This window comes from Helicoverpa zea, chromosome 28 (assembly GCF_022581195.2).
Source record: "Helicoverpa zea isolate HzStark_Cry1AcR chromosome 28, ilHelZeax1.1, whole genome shotgun sequence".
Lineage (NCBI taxonomy): Eukaryota > Metazoa > Arthropoda > Insecta > Lepidoptera > Noctuidae > Helicoverpa > Helicoverpa zea.
In genome coordinates, this window is record NC_061479.1 from 5829520 (window position 1) to 5844376 (window position 14857).

The 14857-nt window shown below is 38.5% G+C and overlaps 2 protein-coding genes across 2 annotated transcripts in view; one reads left to right on the top strand and one right to left on the bottom strand.

Annotated features, from left to right (window-relative positions):
* LOC124643844 (GTPase-activating protein CdGAPr) overlaps positions 1–860 on the bottom strand; it is a 39138-nt gene extending 38278 nt beyond the window's left edge. The window contains exon 1 of the mRNA XM_047182952.1: positions 120–860. Within this exon, the coding sequence (XP_047038908.1) occupies positions 120–128 (9 nt within the window). The 5' untranslated portion in view covers positions 129–860. The remainder of the gene's footprint in view (positions 1–119) is intronic.
* A 3347-nt stretch (positions 861–4207) lies between these two features.
* On the top strand, positions 4208–8693 carry LOC124643842. Its single transcript, XM_047182951.1, has 2 exons — positions 4208–4486; positions 5067–8693. The coding sequence occupies exon 2, from the start codon at positions 5068–5070 to the stop codon at positions 8038–8040; it is 2973 nt and encodes a 990-aa protein (XP_047038907.1). The 5' UTR covers positions 4208–4486; position 5067; the 3' UTR covers positions 8041–8693.
* Positions 8694–14857: the final 6164 nt, after the last annotated feature.

The window sequence follows — 14857 nt, forward strand, 5'->3', positions numbered from 1 at the left end:
AAGGAAAATAAAAACAAAAAAGCTGGGTACAGAAAACCCTGCATAAAACCTCTTTCTAAACACGGGTGTCAATTCAAAGAAAAAAAAACAAAAGAATTCAAAAAAAGAACAAGACATACAGACAACATCTAGGAGAGCCTGGAATGATTATCCGCTCACATTCTGACCACAGAGCATCCAGCTGTCAGTGCATACGCCGAAAACCCGCCTCATCTTCGATTTGCACTAATATAAAGCAATTTACCGCGATAAAATGCCATTTAGTTAGATTCACTTCACTTTTACAACAGTCAAAAACATACACAACCTCATTTAGAACACTCCAAATTCAAATGTTGTACACTATAAGCGTCTTTAGTAACTTTTAGCGATAATTACACACGTAACACTGTAAAAGGTTGCATTAGAACACTTTGGCACTACATTTTAAGTACACAAATCCGTTTTTGTACTAACATTGGCACCAGACGTTGCTCAAACACTAAATTTCGAAAGTATTTTTGTAACAAAACGTTTGAACGTAATTTTTTCACGGTCCGTCGATGATCACAGTCAAATAGACTAAGAAATAAGTTCAAAAAACAGTACTGCACCACTGTTTCGACACATAAAAACAATATTTACAATAAAACTGGGCTAAATAAAAATAGCAATTCCTCGGGCCGTGATCGCGACGCAAATGTAGCAGAGTCTTTCGAGTTCGCACTATGTTTCATGTTCGCCAACCGTTAGCGAACAGACAATAACACTAATACAGCGCAAATTAATTCATGAAAAAGCTTTTTTTCTAATGAAATGATCGCGAAAATATAACTCAAGAACGTAATTCGATTTGACAGACGGCACGCCCCCCTCCCCGCGTGTAGCAAACTGCGGGTCGATGACGATGTTGCCAGCTCGCGCTCACTATCACGGCAACGCGGGAGATTTTCGTAAATAGAACGCAGGGGAAAATGATGGTAAAAAAATAATTAACTTTATTGCCAGTGTTGAAATATTTAGATCTATTGGTTTCGTTGTAAAAAGTTTGAGGTTTTAATCGAAATCGATTGTTATGGTTAGATTATAAGTGAGAGTTGTTTTAATTTAGAGATATCTTGCGTCTATTCAGTTAATCTTTTATCGATTTTATTGTACGAGATGTACTCTTTATCAAAGATGTTGATTGTAAGTGCATTATACAGATAAAGTTGTTAAGTCATGCAGTATTGGTACATAACTGTATACTATTACATCATGACCTTATTTTAGCCATAGTTTCACTTACTGAAAGCAATATTAAAGTAATTAAAAGACAACAGAATTGTTTTCTTTACACTGTTTACATCGAAAGTGAAAATTGATAGTAAAACAGTTGTTTCAAGGGAAACGGGCGTTTATGTAGTCAGGGACAATGGGCTTAGAAATTATCGTGATTAAATGGTCTTTTCAGCAGTTTTCAGTTAATGTAAAAGTCATACATCAGCTACAGCTAAAATAACTTTTCTTCAGTGAAAGTCAATTTTACACCGTTCAAACAACTACTAAGTTGGAAAACTTATCGATAATAGTGACTTAACTCAATATTGCGAGAGAAATTCATTAATTCGTTTTCATAGCGAGACGATTGAACATTTTCATTACTTTGATACTTTCTCTGGCCACTTAATATATATTTTACTGCCATTTGTAAACTGCCTCGACGGTCTAGTAGTCGCATAGCGGAGCTGTCGCGGGATCGATTCCCGAATTTTGTAGATTTCAGAATCTTTCACAAAGCAGCCCGGAGACTGGAAGTTGGAGATTGATACACCCGTGCATCGGGGAGTACGTTCCTCTATCCTGCACCTGATCTCTTTCTCTCGAGTCGGATAGACGTCCCATCGGATTATGAGAGTGAAGAAATTGTGAGTGCACCTGTGTCCAAGCAAATGTACGTGCACTATAATATGTCCTGCGCAGCTGGCTGATCTCCTTATATGAGAACAGCTGCCGTGGCTGACACGGGTAGTACGTCATTACTAAGAGAATTTCATGACGTCATTAAGTCATCATTCTCCGAGCCTTTTTTTCCCAATCATGTTGGGGTCGGCTTCCAGTCTAACCGGATTCAGCTGAGTACCAGTGCTTTACAAGAAGCGACTGCCTATCTGACCTCCTCAACCCAGTTACCCGGGCAACCCGATACCCCTTGGTTAGACTGGTGTCAGACTTACTGGCTTCTGACTACCCGTAACGACTGCCAAGGATGTTCAATGACAGCCGGGACCTACAGTTTAACGTGCTATCCGAAACACAGCCAATGGTGTCTAAGATATACTTAGAAAGTACATACAAACTTAGAAAAGTTGCATTGGTACTTGCCTGACCTGGGATCGAACCCGCGCCCTCATACTTGAGAGGTTGGTTCTTTACCCACTAGGCCACCACGACTACATGACATGACGTCATTAAGTCTCATGATGTTATCATACTGTGACGGGACATATTTATGGTTTTAATATGTTTTATTAATTTTCTATTTACGACGAGTTTTAGTAGATTCTTCTGTCAATTTATTAATTTGTGTGTCATTTTCGGGTCACGTCTCAAATTGTCATTTGAGGATAAGCATTGATAGCGGGACGACAGTAGTGTTTGATGACACATGACAACAATAACCAGCGTGCATCTAAACAAAACCGCATCCAAATCTGTTCATCCGTTTAAGAGCTACGGTGCCACAGGCAGAAATACATATGTAGCGATTAACATCAACACTGATGTTAAAAACAGTAGATTTACGCGATAAGTTGACGCGTGACAAGAACCAATTACACATTAATTATAATATTTAATAATACAATGTAACAATGTTATGATTTGGTTCAAATCAAACATAACATTGTGATTATGTAAGTGGAGGTAAATGTCCTTTATCAACGCTAGACATTTTAATTGCCTATTAGATCATTATTTTATCAGCAATGTTAGGGTGCATCCACATCTGGCGAATGTGCCGCGAATGCGCAGCTCGCGAGCCGTTTGCGACCTGCCCGCGAGCTGCGCGCGTGCAGTCACTGCAATAGCTTGGTGCGCCTCTTTAGCGCAACTCATGCAAGGCTCGTATAGAGCGCGCGAGCGGCGCGCGATCTGCGCGCACTCAGTTCTCGCCCTTAGGGTGCGTCCACATCTGGCGAATGCGCCGCGAATGCGCAGCACGCGAGCCGATCGCGAGCTGTCCGCGAGCTGCACGCGTGCATTTTTGTTCGTGCGCCGCTTCTGCGCCGCCCGCGCGCAGCTCGCACGCGATCTAAGCGCCGCACGCGAGCGGCGCGCAGGCGGCGCGCGACGTCTGCCATCTTCGATAGTACTGAGCCAATATACGGAACTGTAAGGGCGAGAACTGATTGCGCGCAGATCGCGCGCCGCTCGCGCGCTCTATACGAGCCTTGCGTGAGTTGCGCTAAAGAGGCGCACCGAACTATTGCAGTGACTGCACGCGCGCAGCTCGCGGACAGCTCGCGATCGGCTCGCGTGCTGCGCATTCGCGGCGCATTCGCCAGATGTGGACGCACCCTTACAGTTCCGTTTATTATTTAATAAAGAGCGCGTCGCTTGCCGCCTGCGCGCTGATCGTGTACGGCGCTTAGGTCGCGCGCGAACTACGCGCGGGCGGCGCAGAAGCGGCGCACGAACAAAAATGCACGCGCACAGCTCGCGGGCAGGTCGCAAACGGCTCGCGAGCTGCACATTCGCGGCACATTCGCCAGATGTGGACGCACCCTTATATTTAGAGTTTGCCTTAACCTTTAAGTATAACGAACTATACTTCCAGTAAATTCATTCGTGTAATATTGTAACAGAGGATGGAATTGGACTACTGGATTTTGGGCTCCAGAAGGAACATGGTGGGTTTTAGTCAGTAAGAGTCTGACACTCCCTCACGCTGCTTCCTTGCCTCACAGCGAATAGGGTCACGAAGAAAAGGGTTACAAGATTGTTTGAAACAGTGACCAGGGTCCTGAAACAACTGTCCTATCCCGGACTTAAAAAGCTTCTGTAGATGCACAGTTGTTTTTGACAGCAACAGTCTGCGTCCCAGGATGAGTCACACTACCATTTTCCCTAAAAAAGTAGGTTATATGGCGTCAAACAAATCTGTATCCATACTTACCACGTAAGTTGTCTAAATATGCCTATTGAGGTGAAAAAATCATACTGCGCGCTCTATGACGTCGCCCGGCAGTGAAAACCTCGGATGTCTCATTTCCTCATTTTTTTTTTTATTTTTTCTTTGGATTGATAAACTCGATAAGCACAGATTACTCTAACAAACTTTCGAATCAGATACTCCTAGCGCCATCTATGACGTGCTATGAGAACCTTGTATCAAAATAGGATCCACCATTTTCGTCTGAGAAACTCGCCAGTGCGGTTGATACTAACGTTGTTCCGGATTAAAAATTGAAGAAAGTGTGTAAAAAGTGCCCAATTTGTGTTGTAAAGTGTCAAAATACATCGAAAAGTAAGTACTCTTTATGATTTAATAAGTTTTATAAAGAATTTACTACTATTTCTAACGATTTTGTCTTGAAATGTATTGCTAGCCTCGTACTCGTTGTATTATACATATGAAAAGCTTGTAAACTGGGTGACGGGTTTTTCACTGCCATCATACCACTTATAGATAATCTCGTATGAACCTTTACGAGGTTTTCACTTTGAATGCAACCATCTATAACCACGTTTAAGCCTTAACAAGTTATTCACACTTATAGATATAATCTTGTATGACCCTTTACGAGGTTTTCACTTTGAATGCAACCATCTATAACCACGTGTAAGACTTAACAAGGTATTCACACTTGTAGATATAATCTTGTATGACTCTTTACGAGGTTTTCATTTTAAATGCAACCATGTATATGCCTTAACAAGTTATTCACACTTCCGGATTTTTTTCACAAACCTCGTATAGGTATACCTATACGTAATTTCTTAATATAAAATCACGCAAATTAAATTTTCGTATGGGCAAATGCGTGTTTAATATTATCATTCACTTATACACATCTGAGTTCTGATTTCTTATTTTTTCATTACAGAATGCAAGAGTCTGAAATAGAAAGTGAAGAAAATGATCAGAATTCCTACATTGTTGGAGACGATGTTACATATTTGAAAGACTCGGGCAAGGAACCTTCTATCAATACATTAATTCAGCAAGATTTAATGCAGTTCCAACTTCCAGAGCCCATCTTAGGTTCAGCATGTTTTATTTCTTCAAGTCGTACTGATTCGCCAATTTCTGGCGAAATATTACCATTTTCACAAGATCCCATGCTAAATGCAGCTTGCAAGTTGACTACCTGTTCTAATTATGATCTTGGAAAATATTCTCCAGAAATTGTACCAAATCCACGACGGCGTCGTCGTCGCACAAAGAAACCCACATCTAATCAGATGGCTCCAGAAAATGAGCCACTGCAGCAGCTGCAGCTACAAGCGCAACTAAATAAAGTAGATTGTCATTCTTCGAATGTTTCTGCACCAAAGGACTTAGTTTTAGACAGTAAAGGACCAGTCATAACTTCACCTGAAATAATACCCGCAAAAAAACAGTGCACTATTCAAATAAAACCTACGAATACATCCCACAAATCTCGTTCACCTGATCTAGAAATACAAGATCATACAAAATCTTCGCAGTCACGAGCTTTGATTGAAAAACAGCATGACACCGACTATCACATGACAGACACTAATAATAGTACACCACAACCAGAAAAAAAATATCACAGATCATCCACTCCCATACCAATTTCAATAATTACTCTAAATGCCCCGCGAAACAGTAGTTTTGACGTGGTTGTTGATGAACTTCCCTTAGATTTAAGCATGAAAGAATATATCACTCAGGATAACATCAACAATAACCATCAACATTTACCTGCATGTGAAGGAAAAATGCCAATACCGCCAGTTTCTTCAACTTTTCACACGCCGTCATCGCTTATTTCACTATCGCTTGCAGTAATTTCAAAGGAGTCCTTAACTTTGCTAGTGCACTCTTCAAAGGACTTATTACCAACGGTTGAAAAACAAAGCTGTCCTATACCTTCTACCAGTAGAGCTGATTCGGTGTCTCCACGTCCTTCCTTCAACTTTGATGATCCGTGGAATAGTGATTTTTCTCCTGACGATGGGGATCCCGACTATCAACCAAGTGAACAGTTAAATACATCACATACTTCAAATGAATCGTTGACCCTAGAACCAGTTGATGAGACAAGAGTGAAGCGAAAACGGGCCAAGCGAGGCAAAGCAAATAAAGAAAACTGGACTTATAATCAAAATAAAATTAAAAGAATGAAGGGAGAGAGTTACAGTGGGAGGAGAAAAACAGAAGACGGCAAAATTGTGTTCGATCTTGAAAAAAATGAGCGTAGTGTTCAGCCTCGTTGTGATCATAATGATTCTTGCAAATATTTTGATTGCTACAAATTAACAGAAGAAGATCGAAATATGTTATTTAAGAATTACTGGAAGCTATCCTGGGATACAAAAAAAATTTGGGTACAACAAACTGTTCAAAAACTAGGTGTTTCCAAGCGGAAGTGTAGCGGAAACAGTTTTCGCAGAGGTAATACTTTCAAGTACTCATTTAATGTGTTGGGAGAAAAATACAAAGTTTGCAAAAAAATGTACTTAAATACATTGAATATTGGCGAATGGTCTGTACATAACTGGGCCAAAAATGAAGACAGAGATGAAGTGGCGTCGGAGTCTGACAAAACCCACAGAAATAACAGCGTAAAAGCGTTTGAAAACATTGGAAGAAATCATGCAATAGAATTTTTAAATAATTTACCAAAATTAGAGTCGCACTACTGCAGGAAGACGACAAGCAAACTTTATTTAGAACAGATATGGCAAAGCAAAGAACAGCTATACAGAGAATACGTGAAGCAGCTTTTAGACAAAGGCATTAATGAATATAAAGTTTCACAGAAGATTTTCTTTCAAGAATTCGATGCTATGAATCTGTCACTATTTTCACCAAAAAAAGACCAATGTGACTTGTGCTGTGCCTTCAAAGTCGGGAACATTGCAGAAGAGGTATATACAGCACATAGAGAGAAAAAAGAAAGAGCAAGACAAGAAAAAACCGCAGACAAAAATAATCCCGATCCTGAGACAATGGTATTTACTTTTGATTTACAAGCAGTGCTTCTATCACCCTCATTAAAAGCATCTGCACTTTATTATAAAACAAAACTCAAAGTACACAACTTTACTTTGTTCAATATAAAAAATAATGACGGGTATTGTTATATTTGGCATGAATGTGAAGGTGGTCTTTCTGCAAACGAATTTTGCAGTATATTGCAGCACTTTATTAAGCATTACATTCCACAAAACGTCAAGAAGATTATTTTTTGGAGCGATGGATGCACGAATCAGAATCGAAATGCTATACTTGCAAATGCTTTACTGCAAATCGCTGTCCAAAAAGAAATTACGATTACCCAAAAATACCTTGAAAAGGGACACACTCAAATGGAGGCAGATTCTATGCATTCCACAATAGAACGACAACTAAGAAATCGAGAAATTTACTCCCCGGCCCAATACATAGATGTCTGTCGAAATGCACGTTTGAATAAACCCTATGTTGTAAATTATTTAGACCACAGCATTTTCCGAAAGTTTAGCTCAATGCCATATTTAAACTCTATAAGACCGGGCAAGAAAGCAGGAGAAGCAACTGTGTTTGATTTGCGTTGCATTGAGTACAGAACTGACGGAACTATTTACATAAAACAAGAGTTCTCCGAAGAATTTGAACAATTACGCAGAAAAATTAAAAAACCAAGAGACTCAGACTCAATGCCTCGTCTGTATGACGCAAGGATTCCTATACCTCGAACTAAATACATCCATTTGCAGGAACTTAAGGAAGTTCTACCCCAAGACGTTCATTTATTTTATGACAGTTTACCCCATGAATGTCCAGGTAATGGGAGAAATGGAAATATCTGCACGTGCAGAAAAAATATTTTGAGCGAAGAGTCTTAAAATATAATTAACAATGAGTACTATTTTGTGCAATGAGACTGCTTAATTAAGACTGATTATTTGAGATTAATACTAGTTCGTGCTATTGACTGATTTAATTAAGAAACATGAATGGATCTCACTATTAACTAATTATTAAGTAGTACTAACTAACTAATATTAACTAGTTTTCGTTTTGTTCAAAGTTTTATTTTTTATCGTGTTTTTCCTAAACATTTTACTTATTTAGTTTAAATAAATTGCGTAAATTATTTAAACTAAATTACACATTAAAATCTTTGCTAGATTAAGTACCTATTACGACATTTAAATCAAGAAATTAAAAAAATCTTTCTTATTTTGTTTTGTTTGTACAAGTTTATACTTTTGGAAGAAGTCTTTTCTTTAATAACGCCTTTAAATTTAAATTTTATGGTGTGTTTTATTGTTCCCTTACGTAATACTATTGTTTTTTTTGTAAACATGGCAAGAAAATACAAACTGATTCCCAAAACTGTACATTGTTTTAATTTGAAAACCTTACATAATCTTTCAAAAAAATATTAAGTTATGATGAAAACCTTGTAAGTCACATCAAACTTATTTAGGCACACGATATAGAAACCATATGATACGTACCTAAGGAATGCACAAAATCTAAAAAAAAAACAAAAGGTAATATCTTCCCCACTCATACATTTTTTTTCAGTAGACAGTTTTTTCTTCCTCCTGTAAAATTTTGTTATAAACACTTACGTGGTTTTCACTGCTGGGCGACGATGATTGACGTTAATTAATTCACGCGTATATTTGAAAAGGAAAACAATAAGGAAAATTATGTGAACAATTAATTATTTCTGAACCAACGGCTATGACGCTGCGATGGTATCTGAAGGTGTGTTACACTAGTACCACGGTGTAGAATGTATTGTATGCCTAGTAAGTAAGAGTCTACTACATCAATGCACTAACAGACTATAACTTTCTGAGTTTTATCTATCATATCTAAAAAGTTCAAATCTAACAGCCGAACAGCATTCGTCAAAATTCATGACAGAACTGAATATTTTTCACCCGCGTCCCACGGATACCTACTCATATGTATTGTACATCCAGATAAAAAGTAATTTATAAATGAGCTAACACTAACTGAGCTAATTATTTTTTCAAATCTGTGAGATAGTCACCAAGATTAGCGCGTTCAAGCAAACGTACAATCTAACTCTTCAACTTTATAAATTAGTTGTATGTAGTTTCGATTACCAAAGAAAAGAAGTTGTATTTTTCATCCATCAAAAAACAACAGACAGACAGACAGACCAAAACACATGAACTTCGATGCAACCAGTCCTTCTATCTCCGGCATCCAACGATATTAAAACCAACGAGACCTAGATACGAACAATAGAGGAACGATAATGGAATTGAAATAGATTTTTCCCATCCCCCCGATACCCCGTTATATTTTTTTTTAGTTCATTTCTACAGCAGGACAGTTCCTTTGGTATATTGAATAATGATCCCACCTTATCGCAATACAAGATGGTTTCCCGCGGTTCTACTCCCATCCCGGATAAAACGTAGCCTATGTTACCCAAAAGTGGAAGAATTTTTCAAATCGGTACAATAGTTTGGAAGCCTTGAGGGGACAAACAAACAAACGAAAAAACGTTTCCTGTTTAGTATAGGTACATAGATATATTTATATCTGCAACTTGGTGATCAAGCGGAACGATTACCGAATTGCAATATTTAGATTCAGTAAAGATGTTTATGCAGTATTATGCAGTATAAAATGTAAAAAAAAGATAAATAAAACTATTTCCAGAAATCTTGAGACAATCTTATCATACGTTTCATCTCAGCGTGACTTGCATAGATTTTGCCAATCAAAACGTTATGCAATGTTGCTGTTATGGACCATGTGATTAATTCGGGCATTATAAATAATGCCCGAGCATTATGAATAATGTCTAGCTTTATCGGGCCAAGTGATTAATAACTATCTTAACTTCATTATTTATCACATTGCACGGGCATTATTATATTGCTACATGACAGCTGGGCAATTTGATAATAAAGCTATATATTACGCGGTGCGAGGGCGGGGAGGGAAGTACGCATGGCGTGACACGCTTTGACCAATCAGAGACAGCCATTCTTAATTTTATTTTATGTTATATTTTTAATATGACTTTCCTTAACATTTATATGCAAAAAATAGTGGATTTTTAAGGCAGAAATCCTTGTGAGGAGGCGCCCGGGTGTCAACACTGTGCGGACAGCCCCGAGGACACGGTGGACCACACAGTCCAGGAGTGCCCTGCGTGGGAAGAGCACCGCCGGGTCCTAGTCGAGGCTTTAGGCGGCGGCGACCTCTCGCGTCCGGCTCTGGTTCAGGCCATGGTCCGGGGCGAGAGGGAATGGGATGCCGTCGCCTCCTTCTGCGAAGCAGTCATGCTCGAGAAGGAGGCGGCGGAACGTCAAAGAGTTCGTCGCACCTCTCATCCCGGCCGCCGCGCTGGACCAGGTAGATCACGGGCGCCGGGTGTCGCGAGACGACTCCCGGCCACCGTAGGCGTGGGTCTGTGGGCGGTGAGTTCGGGTGGCTCACTCATGTCTATTTTTAGGCAACAGACCCGTGTCGGTGGCGCGCGTTGTTCCACGCGCTCCTCAAAGAGATGTCAGCAACCCCAGCGGGGCCCGTCGGCCAAGGTCTGCCGGGGCTGCGGGATTGTTTGAAAGACCGCGGCCCTGGTACATAAAAGGCCTACGACAGAACACGACGGTCAGTCAGTAAGAGTCTGACACCCTCACCGCTGCTAACCCACAGCGGGGGGTCATTTGATGAAAAAAGGCAGAAGTCCTTCATAATTAATCCAAATCATGAGGCTGATTATTTAAGTGGTTTAATATTTAGTTTATTTTAAGTTAAATGGCAATAACAATAAAAAAATTGAAATTAAATATGTTTGTATTACTTTGCCCAAAACGTCACGGGTAATATGTACGGTGCCCGGTCAATTTGCTTATTTAAATAATTATTATCAAATTGCGCTCTCATATTGGGCATTTTTCATAATGACCGGGCATTATGTATACTGCCCAATTTATCACTTGGTCCATAACATTGCCAGGTCAAGTTTCTCAAATACCCGGACCGTAAGTATGGTGGATTTTTGGGAGACACCTTACCTTAGCCACATTTTATAGGTACGACATATACTTAGTACTTTAAAATACTGTTTATTAACAATGATTAAGGCGTCATAAATCCTGCCTATCATTAACACCTCAATCACATTCATTAATCTATCAAGAATTTTCTAAATCCTTTTCTGTAACAACTTTCAAATGACGCCAACTAAAGTCAATTTGATTGATAGCTGGTCCATTCCGATTCACGACAAAATATTCTGTTACAGTCGTCTTCCAGATAAGGGTATCAATGACTACTGCATATAAATGAACATTTTCACTTTTAATTATAACAATTTATTATATGGCTACACTGGTAGAGTGGGAAAACTTTACTGAGACCGTAGTAAAGTAATCCTTACTAATATTATAATAAATACGAAAGTAATTGTCTGCTTTCACTGACTTAAATGTGTGGGTGTCACGACACGAATGGTCTAGCCAGAATCTGAGAGAAGCCTAGGCTACTTTTATCCAGATGCCAGAAGTAATTCCTTCGAGACACGGGGAACAACTGGTCCATTAATAATATTTTTATATCTAAAAAAACGTCAAGTCTTTTAAAGTGGTTTCTTACACAAATCTCGTCAAATAACTTTGCCACTCCAAAGATTGACTGTTCAGCCATTCGACAGCAAATATCAGAAAGACAGTCGCTCCATATACTCAGCTTTCATCAGTACTCAGCTGCATCAAGTCTAACAGACTTCTTCATAATGGCTAGGCAAATAAAGAGTCCCAAAGAGAGCTGTATTATTCAACAGCGTAACTTGTTACCGAATAGTCATTAAGACTAGTAATGATCATAAATTATGATCATGTTATTGTTATAAAATATGGCTACGATTTGAAAGTGACGGATCGCGTACGCTGTGTTGCCAGCACTATTAATCATTAGTGATCTATCTATACTAACATAATGAAGAGGAAACATTTAATCGTTTGTTTGTTTAAAGGCTCCGAAACTGCTGGACTGATTTGAAAAATTCTTTCACAGTTGGAAAGCTACACTCTTCCCGAATAACTAGGGTATATTTTATCCCGGTACGGGCAGTAGTTCCCACGGGACGCGGGTGAAACTGTGAGAAAATGTCTAGTCATTAGTAATGCTAAATAATGGTTTTAGATCGATCTAGTATAGTTGTTTTGAGCTTTCGGTTTTTGTGCTATGTAATGGTTGCATTGTGTTAATGATATTATGAGTCACAAAATTAGGGCTTATGTTTAACTGATCACCAGATATAGTAACAAATAGCAGACATAAATAGTAAATGATCACCAAAATGAAACTCGCATTTTAATGCAAAACTATAACCAAAGTTTTAACACTTTGCTATCCTATTTAAGTGAAATTACTCCAAAATAAATCATACGTAAGCCAAAAATAGTAAATGATCACCAAAATTAAACCACCATTTTAAAGTAAGATTATAACCAAAGTTTTTAAATTCTGCTATCCTATTTAAGCAAAATGAGTCGAAATAAATCATTGTTATCCCAAAAGTAGTAAATGATCACCAAAAGAAGTAAATGATCATCAAAATTATACCAGCATTTTAATATAAAATGATAATCAAAGTTTTTACATCTTGCTATCCTGTTTTAGTAAACTGACTCCAAAAAAATAAGTTCGGCCTGATACAATAAATGTAATAACATTATGGAGACCCTTTTCCTGCACTAGGGTGGAAAATTGTCTATTGCATGCCTCCAAACAGTACGATAAGAGTGTGTTGTCGAGGAAGTGTATTGAGAAACACATTCTTCTTCTTCTTTCTCCTGCCCTGTTCCCAATTTTACTTGGGGTCGGCGCAATATGTCATTTTCTTCCATTTTCCCCTGTCACTCGTCATACTGACACTCACGCATGCATTGCAAGCCGGACACATAACTTAATATGGCACCATAATACTTTATTTGGTAATAAGCCTACATTTTATGGCAATCACAGTGACTTATTTAGGCAAAAATAATACATTAATTTGGTCGTCAAGAGTTGGTGATCATTTACTAAATTTGGTGGTCGAATACAATTTAAAGTGGAGTCGTGACTAAAATAGCTGGTACTATTACATTTTTAGACTTTATTTTTCTGGTGTTCAGTAGATATTTCTGGTTACAAAACTAAGGGTATCAAAGCATTTTATGGTGGTCAGTATATTTGTTCCCCAAAATTAGTATTCAAACTTGCGGTTTCAAACTTTCTTTTGGCAATTTTTGAAGGATTTCAAATGATTCATCATCACTGGTCTAATATACGTTATTTCTCAGCAGTGAATTAAAAATGAAGTATTAGGTGTTTGACTATCGTGATTATTGTGAAGTCAGTAGAAGTCAATTCAGTAGCGTTCTTTGAATGCTTCAGGGCTTTTAATCATGATGATACGAATAACCTCATTTCTTTCAAATAAAAAGTCAATACTAACATTTAAAATATACCACTCGATACCGCATTAAATTCACATCACACAGAAAGGGAAAGGTATCGCCACAAATGCATAATAAATGTATATAATTTAGTCTTCAACGACAGTCTGGCAACACGGTAGTTTGTTTTTAAACTACTATTTCATAGCAAATGACTACTGGACACAGTTTTTGTTGTAACATAATCGCTGCTTGACGTAATGATTGCAAAATTACGGTGGTATATGGACTCAGGTAATTTTGTCTGTAATAGAGGTACATGGATACATGTATAATGTACAATTCTTGATACTTTTCAATCTACACAGTTTTATCTACTACGAGTAGCTAGAGATGGATAAAAATGTTATTATATAAAAGCTACATAAGCTGTATTACTGCCAGTTTCATAAAAATCCGCTTGAATCGAAAGTTTTTGAACATCAAACAACAAACTTGTTGGGTAATAATAGGTATTTATAGGAAGCAGGATTAGTATGATGGCCTACCAATTAAGTCGAATTTTGGAAACCTAACAATTTTAAGCCTAAAATACATGGAACCAACTCCGAAAACCCATCCTACCATGCCAAACGTGAAACTGCAATTTCAGACAGAAATAGGTCAACCCAAATCGAGAATCAAAAGGCTTTACAAATCCAAAAACCAGGTCCGAAATTCAAATGCACAAAACACAATACCCTTCAAATTGTAACGGTGCAAATGCAACAGAAACCATCTGCTGTTGCAAAAGTAACCTTACTGGTTAATAAGCAAAGGTGGTTTCTGAGTGAAGGTTCCCTACCCTCCAAAAGAGACAAGAGTCCAGCAGTCACCCTTCAAAGGAAGCATAACAGGTTTTAACTTTTAATTGCTTGCAACCGTGTGAAAAGCGTCGACTTGTCAGTTTGTTAGTAATGGCGTCCAGACCGATTGTCGCTCACAGCGCTGTTCCCGGTAAGGGAAGGTTCATATAATTCAGACAAATATACGGTAAAACATTCAATCATTCACGCCTAACCGATAATGCGTTAGTGCGTCGGTCATACATTTACTATACGCTAGACACATTCTGCAGATATGAACCTTCCTAAGGAGATCATATACTGGACATATTATAGTGCACGCACATTTGCTTGGACACAGGTGCACTCACTATTCCTTCACTCTCATAGCGCGATGCGACGACAATCCACCGGAGAGAGATCAGGCACAGGACCGATATTTACATCCT